The 16,622-nt window shown below is 40.4% G+C and overlaps 1 protein-coding gene across 2 annotated transcripts; it reads left to right on the forward strand.

The window, feature by feature from the left end:
- The first annotated feature begins 401 nt into the window (after positions 1-401).
- ptbp1a (polypyrimidine tract binding protein 1a) lies at positions 402-15,065 on the forward strand. 2 transcript variants are annotated; one of them, XM_085256546.1, is made up of 16 exons: positions 402-530; positions 1,311-1,364; positions 1,613-1,640; positions 5,008-5,068; positions 5,216-5,388; positions 5,789-5,935; positions 6,199-6,372; positions 6,629-6,739; positions 6,927-7,107; positions 7,227-7,304; positions 7,472-7,629; positions 9,070-9,103; positions 10,178-10,270; positions 10,531-10,747; positions 10,976-11,053; positions 11,336-15,065. In XM_085256546.1, the coding sequence occupies exons 1-16, from the start codon at positions 523-525 to the stop codon at positions 11,466-11,468; spliced, it is 1,728 nt and encodes a 575-aa protein (XP_085112672.1). In that variant the 5' UTR covers positions 402-522; the 3' UTR covers positions 11,469-15,065. The 2 variants fall into 2 exon arrangements, with proteins under 2 accessions (XP_085112672.1, XP_085112671.1); XM_085256545.1 differs by having other exon boundaries at positions 404-530; positions 1,610-1,640.
- The last annotated feature ends 1,557 nt before the right edge of the window (positions 15,066-16,622 follow it).

Consider the following 16,622-nt stretch of genomic DNA (forward strand, 5'->3'; position numbering starts at 1 on the left):
AAATATCAATATATTTTAGCAGTGAAAAAGCTTGCATACTGGTGGACTGACTATTACAGAAACATAAAAATGATATTGGCAATTGACAGTACGATTAATTTAGGACACCATAAACCTTACACGTGTTAACCTAATAAAGTTGTTAACAGTGTGTTAACAGCCGTGTGTGTATGATTGTTAGGGTATACTATTAAACACTTTTTGATGAAAATGTGTATGAGTAGATTTTTACAACTAAAACACTTTTTTAGGCTGTATTTTTATCTGGGTGCAGCCAAAACAAACTCCTAACTCCTAAAAGAGTCTCTGATACGATGCACTGGAAATTTGCCGCGGCCCTGGTTTTTTCACAAAATGAAAGCCTTCTTGTCCAATCGCAGCTCAGGTCACCGCCCGTTTTCAGCTCTTGGAAGTTCCTGGACTAATCAGCGCTCGCCTCCGTGTGTTCAGCCATTTTGTAAGAAAACCAAGCAAGTCTGCCGCCCTACCTTCGCTTCAGACCTGCAGTTTTTTTCTTGTGCAATGGACGGGTAAGTGAAAAGAGCCACACTTAACACTTATATTTATAAGACAAACCGATCGCGGAGTAACTTCTTATCTTATTTCGGTTGCTTATGGACATATTGTGATGTTTGAAGTACCTTCACCGTACCGTCGAAATAGAAAAGTTAACTTCAAACAGTTTTTTTTCCATCAAAACATGCAACAGTTAGCAGGAGCGTAAGCTAGCTAGCAGCTGCTAGTCGTCGCTAGCGTTGGCTAACAGTCAATACTAATGTGAATGTTTTAATGCACTTATTTTATTTATTTAATTATCGTAAACGTTAGTAACTCTAAGCAAGAGCAACTTAATTTGAGTTGTGATAGGAACATTTGCCTTTATTTAAGGAAGACAATGATAGCCTCTTGTTTGCTACGACGGACATTAGTTTTTGGCTAACGGTACCTTTGTAACTTGGTTTCACGGGAACTCGAGCGCTAGCTAAAGCAACGTGTCTCATTTCCGTGTTCATTTGTTCGCGGAGCGCCAGGGCCATGTTGAAGATGTCTGGCCTTAACATTTGATTGAATCGGGGACTTCTAAACCGAGTTATCTAATCGCAGTAGGATACATGATAGCGTATTGTTTAGTTCGAACGTGTCCTTCTCTTCTGATCGTCTGATGTCGTAAGTTTGAAGGACTTCGAAAGTAGCTCATAGACAGCTTCGCATTCGCCCCCGGCGTCTAGTTGTAATTATAGGTGTTTTTCTTTTTCAATTTTTTTTTAACTCACACAAGTTTACTTGCATCTCTTTTTAAACCGTTATAGCCGCCTAGACGCTGACTTGTACCCTCTGGGATCCGGCTACGTCCCTGAAATTGAGTAAGTAAATTTTTGTATAGTTTTGTCTTTGTGTACGACTCATTTGGGTTCCTGTTGCTCTTTATGGCTTTAAATAAGGAAGTCGTTTTCCTTTTGGGCTAACAGTGTTGTAAGATTGTGTGTGTGTATGTGTGTGTTTTTTGTTTTTTTTTCCGATGCAGTTGAATGTTATAACAATGACTTAAGGATAGTTCGTGGATGGTTTTCCTTATTTTCTTACTGAGAACTTTCTTTCTGTTTTGCAGCAGTGTCCATGACATATCAGCTGGCACAAAGGTAGGCAGTTTTGAGTCATCTTCCTCTTGGTTGCTTATTTCCTTTTTTATTTTACAGTATTGCACTCCTTTACTACAGCATAAGTAATGACTCCCACTTGCTGAAATTAGTATGTAGTGTTTTTAACTCCAAATATGGTCTTGTAACATATATAGTTGTGACTTTTGGTGTGTGTGTGTGTGTGTGTGTGTGTGTGTGTGAGAGAGAGAGAGAGAGAGAGAGAGAGAGAGAGAGAAAAAAATGTGTAATATTGTACAAAGGTGTGTTTTTCAGAATACAGTGACAATTTCAAAGAACTGAGCCAGCTCTGGTGGCACGTAGTGTATCACTTTGCAAGCCTCCTCCATAATACAGAATACCTTTCCAAAGCTTTTTCTCATGTGTAATGAAGTTGCAGGAGAAGACTGACTTGCTTTTTAAACATTCATGAAATAGAGCTGAATGGTCAGCACAGAGGTTACAGCAAGACGGTGGAAGGGGATTATTCAATAATTATGTTAGCATAGATTCTCAGAGGTGGGGCTTTCATGTTTTCCTGTTCTGTCTCCGTTTGCCTGTGTGGCTGTTGAAATGAAACTTCCTGTTGTTTATTTGTGTGTTCCTTAATAGTCTGTTGGTCTTATTGGAATGTGGGAAAGCTGAATTCTGCCCTGACTCTTGTTGTTGCTCAGTTGTGTTTCAATTACAGGGCTATGTAACCATCATTGCTCTAACAAAACCACAAAGTCTTATCTAATGTTAAATCCTTAGCAAGAATTGGACTTGTAAATTAGTCACTGAGCTGTTGTATTCTTGTGAAACTGAATGTTTGTGCATGCAGACTTGACAGGAAGAAACCACACCGTTTCTTCAGCATGCTGCTGGTTGTTAAAATTCCTGTTTTTGCTGTAATCCTTGGTAACATTGCCTGGAGCAGCTCAGTGTAGGTGGACTAATTGAGCTCAACCTAGATCTGTAGCCATCCTCCCGGCCAAAGGTCTTTACAGTGTTTGAACAAGCACTCTTATACACACCCCCAATACATGGGACACACCCCACCCCCTCTATTCATTTCAGTAATGCCTGTTTCTTTTCATCATGTGCACTAATACACGATTTAATGATTGCTGCTTAATAGTGAGGGTTTAACTCCAGATGAGATTGTTTCTTCTTTTTAACTACTTCTGTTTTTGGATTTAAAGTGCTGCGGTAATGATGACACTGAGTTATGGAGCCCTGCCTTGCTGGAATCTGTAATTATTCCGTCTGGGCAGAGTGTCTGGCATTCCGCGGTCACATTCCAATCTCCCCCCTCCAGCCCCCTGGCGAGGCACAGCTCCCTGCCCCCTCCAAGTGTGAAGGCTGATCACAGTGAACAAACATGCCTATACCTGTGCTTCTCTCCTTTGTACTTTTCCTGAGAGAATACACCAGCCAACCCCCTATAACCCTAAATAAGGTTGTTTGCAAAAGGCAGGGCACATACAAATAAATCACCTCAGGTTTAGTTTCCTTATAAGATGAAAATGGGGTTTGTTTGTGTTTTCTTTTTTCTTTCCCTTCCCTATGTGCTGCAGTAGAGTTGGAGAGTATGTGTCCCTTTCCCTCTTTTGCTGATGCAATGCAAACCAGGTTTAACTTGGTGAATGGGACAGAGAAATTGCTTCTGCTACATGTTAACTTTTAAAAATAGAGTTCAAAGTATTGCCGTTGTCAGTGAAAGGAAGCTGAAGTTTTGGTGTGTTTGCCAGCAGTGTGTCATCACTCTGAAGATTATTGTTATCCTGTCCACATCCTAAGCAAACAAAGGAAGTGAACACATTGATACATTTATTTGGGCTGTGTTGGACTTCAAGCAAATGCGTGGTCAGGTCTGTTTTTCTTCTATAGGCTTAGCAAGCACTCTGACTCATCCTGTTTAAATGCTCAATTGTAACACAAGTCTCCATTTTGTGAGTGACTTGATGCTCCTGCTCTGCACCGTGGACTGTCTTAGCTCTGCAGTTGTTATTATTAGAATGAGGAAGAAGGAGGAGGGAGTCGACATTTAACAGTAACCTACAGTCTCCCCAGAGGAAGTTTAGCAAAACTCTGGAAGCAGACCTCATCTTGCTGCTCTTCCTGTTTGGAACCAGTCTGCTGAGTGATAAGTGTGCCGCTGCCCGCCCACAACCAGCGAGTCAGGCTGGAGCCACTTCCTTCATTTCTCATGGTTTGCATCTGCTATTGGCTGAATTATCGGGACCAATTTCTTCCCACAAATTGGAACACACCATTCTCATCTGTTCATTGTAATCAGTGTTGTCTTGTTTATTTTATTTTTTTATTTGTTGTTCTTGTTGTTGTTATTATTAATATTATTAATATTTTTAACTTTTGGATCATAAGTCTAAACAGTACCCATTACTCATTTATATTTTAGACTGATTAGTTCTGTCAGGCTGTGTAGAAGCCAGAGTATTTATACCACTGCTTGTAGTACTGTCTTACTGCAGTGTTGTTCTACTGTTTGGAGGCATGACCAAATGTTATCTCTCATAAGTTTTTGTATGCAGGCTTACCTGACCCCACCCTCTATTTAGATTCACAAGGTGAAGAATGCTAGCAAACCTGCATGACTGGTTGTTGTTAAAGTGCTTCGGGCTCTTCAACTCCCAGAGAGTCCCCCGGGCTACATATGTGTGTGCTGCTGCGTAACAATGTCCCTAGTCTCAGCCTGAACAGGACCTTCATTGTAGAGTGTTGTAGAGCTTATGCTGCTGAGCCACTTCTTGTGACTGCAATACTTCATCTCACTCAGCCACAAACACACAACCATGTGAACAGCCCTGAAACAGCACTTTTTATGTACTAGAGAGGGAGTCTGTAAAAGGCAGACAGTAGTCTAGTGTGGAGTGGAAGTGTCCCCATCTTGTCTTGCGATCCAAAGGGCTTCAGTGTGTTATCCCTGCTCCTGATGGATTATGAGAAGATGGGATGTACTCACCGACAGCTATTTGGCCAAAACCTGACTGAATATTGTCCTTCAAGCTGAAAACTACCTGTTCCAACTTAAATGTGCTATGCATAATTGTGTTTTATTGCACATTGTCTCAAAAATATGGCCTATTGTTACAGTAGCTTGAGGTTTGACAATACTGTAAAAGGCGTTTAATGGAATGGGAAGTCAGATATTCCTGCTGACATGATAGTTCGCTGGATTCCTCCTAGTGAGGAAGGTGGAGTTCTTCTCAAGTGTGTTTGCTCAGTTCTCTTTTGGTTATCAGATTACTTCCTGCTTTATCACACAATAGCTTAGTAATGTGAGAACCGTGCTCTCCACCTGCCAAGCTGTGCCTTCATTGGGTGAACGCACTGAAGTGAACCATTGTTTCCTTTCCTTCTGCAGAGGGGATCCGACGAACTCTTTTCTTCCTGCATATCCAACGGACCCTATATCATGAACTCAGGTAGGGGGTTGCCATGGAGGGGTGAATCCCCTTTTTATTGAAGTGCTTGACGTGTTTGTGTTACCATGGTTATCAATCCATTATTCAGGAAGAACCGGAGCCTCCTGTTCCCTCCCTGATTGTATCTGCTTCTGTTTTCTCTTGCAGCCAATGGCAACGACAGCAAAAAATTCAAAGGTGACGTCCGCAGTCCTGGTGTTCCATCACGTGTGGTCCATGTACGCAAGCTGCCCAACGACATAAATGAGGCTGAAGTTATTGGCCTGGGGCTGCCCTTTGGGAAGGTCACTAATCTGCTGATGCTGAAAGGGAAAAACCAGGTAGGAAAGACGGTTGCCTGTCTGCTTACCAAACTGTATGACTTGCAGTTTTGGTTGAATTATTTTTTTCCCAGGCCTGAGCCGAGGGATCAGCTTTCTATCCTTCTGTCCTGACCTAAAATTATAACAATGACCCTTTTGTTACATCCTTGTGACTTTGTTGGTAGATAGACACTGCTTGATGTTAAGATTTCCTGGAGGAATACAGCAGATCACGAAACACCTGTTTTCTGTTTGAAGTAGTTCTATAACCAGTAATACTGTAACCATGTTAATTGTGTTATTTATAATGGTTAATAACAGATAAAAAGAATCGATAAGAATGTTAAATTTGTTGCATTAGGGTGTCACCTTTGTTGTATGTGATGGGATAAACAAAATAAGTATGTTTATGTCCCAGGCATTCTTGGAACTGAACAGCGAGGAGTGTGCACAGACGATGGTGAGCTACTACTCCTCTGTTACCCCTGTCATCAGAAACCACCCCATTTACATGCAGTACTCGACCCACAAAGAGCTCAAGACGGACAACTCCCCAAACCAAGTGGTAAGGGTTTTACAGCAGCGGCACAGATCTGTGCACTTTATATTTCTTTTAATGGTTTGCATTTGAGGCTTCATCAGCTGTTTAACTTATTGCTTGATGCTGGGATTCAAGTTTTGGCTCCATACTGAAAAAATGCATATTGAATAACTTATTTACATTTGTTAAAAATATTGTTTTGTTTTACAACATTATGCTGCACACATTCACTCGGTGGTACTATCCTTTCACCACTGATGCTGAGAAGTATTTCTGTTTCTCCTTAGCGTGCCCAGGCAGCTCTGCAGGCAGTTAATGCCCTTCATGGAGGAGGAATGGGAAGTGTGGCCATTTCTGCTGATGCTGGTAGCATGGCTGGAGCAGCGGCAGCCCAAAGCCCTGTGCTCAGGGTCATAGTGGAAAACCTCTTCTATCCTGTTACCCTGGATGTACTCCACCAGGTAAAGGCAGCTACTACAGTTTTTTTTTTTTTTTTTTTTTTTTTTTGGACTGGTCAGAGATGTTTTAAGTAACTAGTCTGGGCATGCCCCACCTTAAAAAAACAAAAAACAAAAAAAAACGTCCCTCAAATCTTAGCTGTATAGCTACTGATTTGACCACTCATTGTCTAGCACTAAAGTCTAAAGCTGTTTTGCAGTTCTTATTTATTTTAGGTGTGTTAAAATTATGACCTTTATAATCGTGTCTCTCCTGCAGATTTTCTCTAAATTTGGTACAGTGCTGAAGATCATCACTTTTACCAAGAACAACCAGTTCCAGGCTCTCATCCAGTATGCTGATGCCATGACAGCGCAGCATTCCAAGATGGTACGATTGGTTCACTTTTTTTGTCAGCATGGGACTAAGATTAGGACATTTTGAAACAAAGCAATATCATTATAGGGCAGTTAGTACACTTTGGGAACAGTCGCTCAGACGTCACTAGTTAAACTCGCCACTGTAAAAACACACCAGATATGTTATCGCAAGTTTAACAGAACGCTGTTTTCTTTAGTCTCTGGATGGACAAAACATCTACAATGCTTGCTGTACTCTGAGAATCAGCTTCTCCAAGCTTACCAGCCTCAACGTCAAGTACAACAACGACAAGAGCAGGGACTACACCCGACCAGACCTTCCAACTGCAGATTCACAGCCCTCCATTGACCACCAGGCCATGGCAGCAGCTGCGTTTGGTAAGAATGTAGTCCATTCTTTTTTTGAATTAGAATTCGCAGGATTTACTTCACTGTCATTCTTTTAATTTATATTAATAAAAAAAAAAAAATCTTACTTCTATATCTTGTTGTTATAGCTGCACCAGGTATAATCTCAGCCTCTCCCTATGGTGGCGCTCATGCCTTCCCCCCAACCTTTGCTATTCAGCAGGCAGGTCAGTACAAAAAAATATATTTCCTGCTATTCTGATTCGAATGTCTGTATTTCAGTAGTTTATTCAGATGTACATATAGCAGATAATCTTCATGATTAAATTATTTCTCAGGTTTTTATCTACGGATTGCATTGAGTTGAGAGTAATTTGTGGTTTACTGCTCTTAGGTCTCTCAGTACCCGGTATTCCTAGTGCCTTGGCGTCCCTCGGTGTGGGCCACACTGGCATGGCGGCGGCAGCAGCGGCCGCTAGCCGGCTCGGCCTGTCAGGGCTTGCTGCCGCTGGGGGCCACAATGTCTTGTTGGTCAGCAATCTGAACCCTGAGGTCAGTACACATGCTATTAAACAGCTCTACTACCTTTGCTTTTGTTTTAGTTCAGTGCTGAGCTTCATTCAACAGTTACATTGCCTTTTGTTTACACTTTGGCTTGTGGATCCACTTGATCAAATGAAACGAATGTTTTTACGCCTCATGTCTTACCACTTCACGTGATTGCACGAGGAACTACCCTTACCACTATTTTTAATTGCAAGGGGGTCATTAAGTCAAAACCTCTTCCCTTTCAGGACCTCTCTGTGTTTGACCAAACCTGCTGCGTTTCTGCCCTGCCACTTTGCTCACTGTGAATTTTAAGTTTATTCAAAAAACTAACTTCTTTTTTTTTGTGTTTTCTTTAAAGAAAACTTACCATTTCATATCTTCATTTTTGTCCATTAGTTAAAATCATTCTTGAGTTGTTGGGGAGACAATATTACTTTTTTGGTCTTGTTTTAAAGCAACACATCATGTACATTATTCTCGTTAATAGTGTATAAATATACAAGTAGTCTTTAAGCTCATTACATTTACTGTAGTTAATGTAGTCAATACACTTAGTTTGGTTATTTAAGGATTCTGTTTAAGTTCTTCGAGAATTATTAAAATTGATGCTCAGAATTTTGTTTTATATCATTCTCTACGTAATCTAAACAAACATGACATTTAATTTAAAAGTACATATTGTCTCTGCCTTTTTTCCTGTATTTCATTGTTAATCTTTTTTTCTCTTCTCTTTCTCCTAGTGTTCCCATAGTGACAGTGCATTTTAATTTAGCCAGTTCTACTGTCTGAAGCACTACATTTCTTTGTGTATACTGACCTTGTTTTGTTTTTTTACTTCCTTTTCTCTCTCTCCTTTCTGTCCCCCTAATCCCTCTTTTTGTTTTTTTTGTTTGTTTTTTTTAACCCCTCACTTTAAATCTTGCCAACTGACTGCACGCCCCATGACCAATTGTTCCCTCTCTCCTCCTGTCACTCCTCTGTTATTTACTACTGTAACCACCTCCTTCCATCCACCCAACCCTTTTTCCTTCCCCTTACCATTATCCCTAATTTGGAAATCCCCCACCACCACCACCACCACAAATTGAAAACGCATACACTACATTGGCACCTCTTTGACACCCTGATTTTCATTTTATTTTATTTTATTTTTTTGCCATGATCTACCTCTCCATCATCTTTCTTCCCCCCCATCCTCACATTTCTCTTCATCCTCTTATGCTATTCAAATCCTTCTCCTCTCTTCATTCTCTTCGTCCCTCATGCCTCTCCTTCCTCCATGGTACTGTGGCCTTCCTGTGGACCTCGCTGCCTGTGGCCTGCGGACATGTCCCGACTCCACTCCACTGTCCTCCACTCCGCTCCGTCTCTTTTCCCCTGTCCCCTGTTCCCTCTCCCCTTTTTGGCCCCCTGCCCCGCTGCTCCCTCCTGCTGTCTCTAAAGAGCGTTACGCCACACTGCCTCTTTATTCTTTTCGGTACGTTATCATCCTTTCATCTCCTTTTTTTATTACTACTGTTACCTGGCAAGGTGGGCATGTCTTGTCTCATGTTGTTGGCTTTTATTTATTTTTAACCACTGATGGCTCATCATCAGAGTACAGGGCTATGGCGGGTGGGGGTGTCTGTTTGAGGGTTTGTATGACCTGTTTTGGTTGTTGTGGGTTTGTGTGAGAAAAGTATGGTGAGAATGCCACAAAGCTGCAGCATTTCATTTAATTTTTAAAAGCTATGATACTTGTCCATGGGCAAAAAACATTTGCACTTTTCCCATCTTCAAAGAGCAAAGCCCTTCAATGTAAATATTGCCCCGCTAAATAGAAATGTGGGAATGATTTTGTTTGGCAATGAGGCAGGAGGCTGATCTAAATTTTAAAGCATCACCATAAAGAAGAGGATAAAAGTCAAACCTTTACTGGTTCTGCACCAGCCAAATTTAGCCATAAAAAGTGGTCAAATTTCATTTTTACATGCTGATTGTTTTTCAGTGATTCTCTCTCTCTGCTGCACTAGAATGATGAAATGCTGCAGCTTTTTTTGTGATTATGGGTTGACATAATCTCAGGATTATGTCACAGTTTTATTCTCTTGCAGTTTTTCTCAGTTATTCAAATGTAGGTATGTGCATGTTTAGATTATTTCTGCATGTCTCTGTTTAGACCCTCAAGTTTGGGAAGTAATCAACTCTATCTTCACAGTAGAGCAATCAAATTGATCACTACTACTCATTTTACTAATCTTTGATTTTTGTCTTCAAATCACGATTTCTCCCCTCTTAAGGCATTTTAGCATCCATGTGTAGTTAGTTTTAAGAGGGCTTATGTAGGAATGGTTACAGGACACCCATGCAGAATTGAACGTAAAGATTCTAGAATAGCCTAACGGTAACTTCAATCACACTGTTTCCTTAGGCTTAGTGTGACTATTTATATCTGATTTGATGGTTTAAATTGTTGTTGTTGCTGTGATTGACTGTGTGGCTCCTGGTTTAGGCATGATGCGTGTAGCATTTGCTGGACTTGCATTGTGATGCTTTTCCCCTTCCTCCTTAGGTGTGTATGGCGATGTGATGAGAGTGAAGATCCTGTTCAATAAAAAGGAGAATGCTCTAATCCAGATGTCTGATGGCACACAGGCTCAACTAGGTAGCGACGCTGCAGCCCTACAAAACACAATTTTCTGTCTTTGATCTACCACTTTCATCTTTTTTTTCTTTTTTTCCTCCTCACATTATTATACTGTGCATTGTTTGGAGCCTTTGCTTAGAAGGGTAATTCAGCTCCTCCTGTGATAGATGGCTGATTATCTGCTTATTGTTGTGGCTGTTTAGAGTTAAATTAAGTGATGGAGAATGTGCTAACAAATAGTGTGTTGAAACCATGTTTATGTGACTTATGTTTTTCAGCTATGAGCCACCTGAATGGCCAGCGTCTTCATGGCAGGGCCATGCGTGTGACGTTGTCAAAACACACAACAGTGCAGCTTCCCAGAGAAGGCCACGAGGACCAGGGCCTCACAAAGGATTTCAGCAACTCTCCACTGCACCGTTTTAAGAAGCCTGGCTCCAAAAACTACTCCAACATTTTTCCACCCTCTGCAACACTCCACCTCTCCAACATACCGTGAGTGTTAACCTTGGCGTCATTTCTGCTCTAACCCAGCAACCTTTTGCACAGTAAGCTTTTTCCTTCAGGTGTTCGTGACATTATTTCTCAGTATGTGGAGGAGGGGGTGGCTTTTATATTTAATCATGCCTTGTTGTTTTACAACTTCAGACACAGAAACCTGCAGCTTAGTAAACAAACATAAACCTACAAAGCTTTTTAACTTCTCTGCTGTTTTGCTTTCAGGCCTTCTGTGGTGGAGGATGATCTCAGGAGGCTATTTGCCAGCTCAGGAGCAACAGTCAAGGCCTTCAAGTTCTTTCAGTAAGTTTTAGTCCATTTAAACCCAATTTTCTCAAATTGTTTGTTTTTTGCGGCTGAGTTCTTCTTTCTTCAGAACACTCTACAGCAGCTCTTGGTTAAATTGCCTGCTTTAAATTAAGGTTGTAAAGTGTTGGCCTTTTTAGTCTGATAGACACATGAACTAAACCTAGTTTTGAGAGTACAACAAAGCAAATGGTGAAAAACCCACACACAAGTGCGCTGGATCTTACACTTTGAGAACAAATTGTTCAAATTTTTTATTTTTTTATTTTACTTTAACAGAAAAGATCGCAAGATGGCTCTGATTCAGATGGGCTCAGTCGAGGAGGCAATAGAGTCCCTCATCGAGTTCCACAACCATGATCTGGGGGAAAACCACCATCTTCGAGTGTCCTTCTCCAAGTCCACCATCTGAGTGCCTTTCCTTTCATCCTCCAAGTCTGTTGCCATCTGAATGCTACCACTCTTGAGGTTGCAATCAGTGGAAATGGCCACCATTACCTATTTATAGCTGTTTCTTTTGATGAATGTTGCCCCTTTCACAACAAATCATTCACCGTCATTAATAGGTTCAACATTGTTTATTCATTGTGATTCTCTTCTAAGCTTAAGAAAATGGGGGGGGGGACAACTTAATTTTTTGTTGGTTGATGTTGTAAAGTCTTAAGTTGATGTCAAAGCTTTTTAAATTAAAGTGTAGAAAAATGACTGACATAAACTGGTAGATGACTTCCGTAGAGCTATTGACTTTTCAAAGTGGGGAAAGCAGGGATGTATTAATGAGGGCTCCACTTAGATAGGTCCTATTTTTAATACAAGCTGTTTCACAGTAATCATTATTATACCTTTGCTTCCCCACTGTGACAACTCAGAATGCCTATTATTAAAAAAAACACCTATTCTTCTGTGTTATCCTTAAAAGAAAAGCTCCTGAATTTGTACACTGGCATCCTTTCATGAGTTACTAAACATTGCCCGTTTAATTTATCTGTTTATCTGACAGCATTCTGTCATTTAGAGACTCCTTGCTTAAACTGTAGCGTTCGTTCTCACAAATCCACAACAATGACGGAGAGAGCCACAATACCTGCAAAAGACTTGTGTGAACAAGTACTGTCAGTAGCAATGCCAGTGAGGTGTAACCGCACTTTGGAATATTCTTTCTGCCATTGTCACTAAGAGCAGGGTGTGTTTGTTGCACAATGCTGATCATAGGACTGCACACCGCTCCTCCCACAGACACTCAGAGATCTCTCATAGATGTTTCAAATATGCAAAATGTTACTATCTACATTATTGCTGTTTAAGGCATTCTCTAGTGAGCTGTGCATCTAACAGATGTACTAGAGACATGCACAGTGATAATGCTGTGACTGCACGCGCTCGTGTGCTGAAAGTCTTACATAAGGTCCAACCTAGTAAGAGTGCTGTCACAGCTTTTGTAGGTTAAGTGGCTAGGGTGTTCATTTAGCACAAACCCGACACCTTTGGATGCTGTCAGATTATTGGAAGGGATTGCATGTCTGAAAGGGGCTTATCGCGTTGTCCTTTAAGCTTTGTTACACTTGCTAACTCTTGTAACAATGGAAACTCATGCATTCTTGCAAATGAAACAATTCATCTAAAACTTGATAAAAGCTTTATTAGGAGGTCGGGATCAAATCCAGTCTAACATTTAATAATTTTTCCCCCCACCATAAGTTTGCATATGGGGTCCTGGGAAAGAGGCAACATTCTACAATGAAACATGTTTGTATTTTCTTTTTCTTTTTAAATTGGAGGTAAAGTAGAGGCAGCTGTTGAACTGTCCTTTTAAGACCAAATCACTTAAACACCCTCCGCCACAGATGTATGCTTATGTGGATGAATTGTATCCGCACCAGACACACTTCAGCATTCCTTTTTATTACAGTAGTTGTGTTGAGATACGTGTGTGTGTGTGTTTGCCTTTTTGAAATGCCACTTAGAACCTGTTTGGCCAGTGAGAAACGGTTTGAGACAAAGGATTAAGTTTTGACTCGGAGACCATAAAACTTATTTCCCAGCATCCATTTTTATTTTACTGTGTGACTTTCCACCTATTTACTTCTGGGGATCCATACCACTATCAAAGGTTATTCAATAGTCCTGTTTCACAGCAGCTGTTTTATGTGAAATGGAAGTAAACACAAGTGTTACTAATGATATTAATGAAGGTTTAAGTGCAGAGCCACAGTTAATGTGATTAACAACACCCTCCTATTTCATAACAACATCACTGCTATGAAAGAGGTCTGGTTGAATGCATTCTTTCGCTGTCTTTCTCTCTACAGTCTTGTGCCTTACTTTGAATTTGTTCCAGACAGATTTGCTCTGGCTTAATTTGGTAATATATGGCTCTCAATTTTTATTTTATTTTTTTGTCCTTTGGTTTGTACCAGCATTGTTAAAATGGGGAAAAGTGGCTCATTTAATCTTCTGTTTCTTGTTTAAAAAAAACAAATGTTTATCTCTGTATGCATATAGCCCCATTATATGTATCTAGAAACTATGAATGTAAGTCAGTTAGATGCTTAATATCCTTGCTAGGTGATGTAGCTCTGTTAGGTGTATTGTTGCAGGTGTAGAGCTGTATTCAGCCTTTTTGTCTTACAGTCTCCTATCACTTAGTCCTCAGGACAGTTGTTTGGAGCCTCATTTAACCACATTACGTTCATATATATATATATAAATATATGTGGACACATATATTCATTTATCTCTTTTAAATGTTAAAATTTACTTGTATCACTTCTAAGCTTAACTGATAGCTATTTGTAGTAGCTGGGTTTGATTGCTATCTCAGTGCCTTGACTCCTTAAGTTTTTAATTTAAGGCTGAAACGGGCACGGTTAGTTGATTTTGTTTACCTCTCATTCAGGTGTTTGTATCTTAGCCTGTCTACAAAGATGCCTTTATCCCATTATATTCAGGTAATCGTACCTGTGAGAGGGCAGCTCTGACTCACTTGTCAATTGATGGTAATAACAGTCTTGAATGGTGTTTGAAATCCCAGTATATCTTTTTTTTTTTTCTCCTTAAATTTATGATACCAGAATTGCAGGGTGAGAGAGTCCTCACCCAGTACCCTGTCGGTGTACACTTATGCCACAGTCAGGTGCGTTTAGTGCACTTTTTTTCTCAACAATAGATCCACCACGCTGAAGTCTTACACGTTGTCACATTCCTGTGTGCCTCAAGCACCAGTTTCCACAGCCTTGACCACTGTTGTCTTGGACCAGATACAGATGTGCTCTCTCTATTTTTGTAAGATTCTTATGCATGATTTAACAAAGCTTCATGTAGCTGCAGACGGTTATTGCTGTTAAGGACCAAAGTATGTTCTACCCCTGCTGTTTTGTAGCGTTCTGATTTCTTAGGAGTATTTTTTTTTTGTCTCGTCTTTCACCCCCACGTTACAACAAATACGAGGCAGTTCCAAGTTCTATTCCTCAGATGCTTTGGAAAAAGTCACATTAATTTAAATTGTCTTTTGATTAACAACATATACTGTATATTGTACCCCTTTTGTTTGATTGACTTTACAAAGAGCCTACTTTGGTAGAGATTGCTTAGAATGAATACTTAATTGAACCGCAGTCCTAGCTGTGATGTTGTGTAGAAAAATTGTATGCCTTTCAATTTTGTTAAAAGCTTTTACTTTTCTCTTTTCTTTTTTTATATGGGGCCTGGGGGTGGGGGTATTGTATGAAGGGGGTTGATGGTTGTATATATTCATGTTTTTGTACCACAAAATCATTTGGAGTATATCCACATACGTTCAAAACATGTATATTTTGATAAAACAGCACAGACCTATTAAGCTCTCCTGAGCTGTAAAACAGAAAAAAAAAAACTTTTGTAACACAAAGACATTAAACCTATATGAACACAGAAGTGTCTCTGTATGTGCCCCACTCCCCCTTGCCATTCTGATCTTGTCTCTTGCATCTTCTGCTGCCTTCAATAAATCTTTAGTTTGTTCTTTCTTTCATCTGGCCTCATTTGGTTTCTGTCTCTTCCTCGCTTTCCTTCTGTACCGGTTAACATCTTGTAACATTTTCAACATTTCTCATCCTGTTTACTGCTGGTGGGTTGTATTTTGTCCTTTACTGCGTTTCCAGCTTCATACTCATCCCATCTAAACTTGACTGACTGCTCATCTGGACTCAGCGCAATCCTGTTACAATTCCTTGATGAAACTGTGGTGAGTTAATTGGAGATGCAGTGCTGGATACTCACTATTCTCACTGATTCAGAGTAATTCTCCTGTGCTCTCGTTTGACCTTTTGAAGTTTAGCAGGTGTAACTCGGGAAGGAGGGGTGTTGCTGTGGAAACCAAGGTACTGTATCTCATAAAGTTAATGATTAAGGAAAAACTGGAGTATAGCTGCCCAGTATATCTGGCATCCATGTTTTATCAGAGATGCCCTGGGATGTGAGGAGAGGTGAACCCCAAACCCCTGAGTAATTTTAGGTGTACACCTTTTTGGCCACTAGGGGGAGGTATTGTTCTCTGGTGGTGATCAAAGGTTTCTGAACAGAGGTGACTTTACCTGCCACTCACACAATCTCAATAGTTAGTGGCTTAATCTCAAGTGCTTCCCATGGCTTTCTGGCATTATATCCTTTTTTTTTTTTTTTTTTCCCTTGTCTCGCTATCCTCCTTTTTCTTCTACTACTTCCTTACAGAGCAGTGGAGAGGATTAACCTCAGCTCTTCCTTGCCTTTGGGGGGGGGGGACAAATGAGAATAGAACTGAGCCCAGTGGTGTGTATTTGTGGCTGAGACCTGGATTTTGTTGTATAGAGCCAGCAGCTCATCGAGTGCAATCGTAAATATAGCGAGCTCCGGCTTGGTTTGAATTTCACGCTCGTTTTTCCCGTGCCATTACATTGTGCAGAAAAGCATGCCTTGAAGGTCATATTGAAGAAAGATGTCAGTCGGAATATTTGATGAGCACAGCCAAAATGGGGAAAAATCTGCATGATATTTTGGCATGCTGAACTAAGGTGGTGTTAGCCCAAACGTGCATTTTCATGTTTAAAGTCATTAAAAATTGCAACAAATCTCACGTTTAATGTTCACCTATGTTTTTGATGCTGCCTCAGAGACTTTAGTTTGCTTGCAGCATCTTTCCATTTCACTCTCTACTAAGACTAATTTGAAGCAGAGACCTGTGTGCACAGAAACCTCTTTGGAATATACAGAAACACAAAGACATTACATACTTGGGTGGAAGGGTAACTCAAAGTAAGATGATCCAAATGTAGATACGTAATGTTCTTAGCTCACAGAATATGGTGCTTTGATCTAATTTTAAACTTTCATGCAGAACATTTTTGTTCCAAGATTGCTCTGATTCACAAGTTACTCGACACCAAAGAAGGCCTTTATTTATTTTATTTTTTTTACTGCTCAACTCCTTTGCACTGTCTAAAGCACACAGAAAGTGCACTGCATGTGCACTTTAAACATAAGTGTACAATTTGTGTAATCATACCCCACCTGCCCTCCCATTTGTTTCCCAAATACAGACCCTTGGGGTGTC

Source organism: Mchenga conophoros, linkage group LG19, assembly GCF_057382185.1.
Source record: "Mchenga conophoros isolate Kocher_MC1m ecotype Shallow Benthic linkage group LG19, M_conophoros_male_GT1.1, whole genome shotgun sequence".
NCBI lineage: Eukaryota > Metazoa > Chordata > Actinopteri > Cichliformes > Cichlidae > Mchenga > Mchenga conophoros.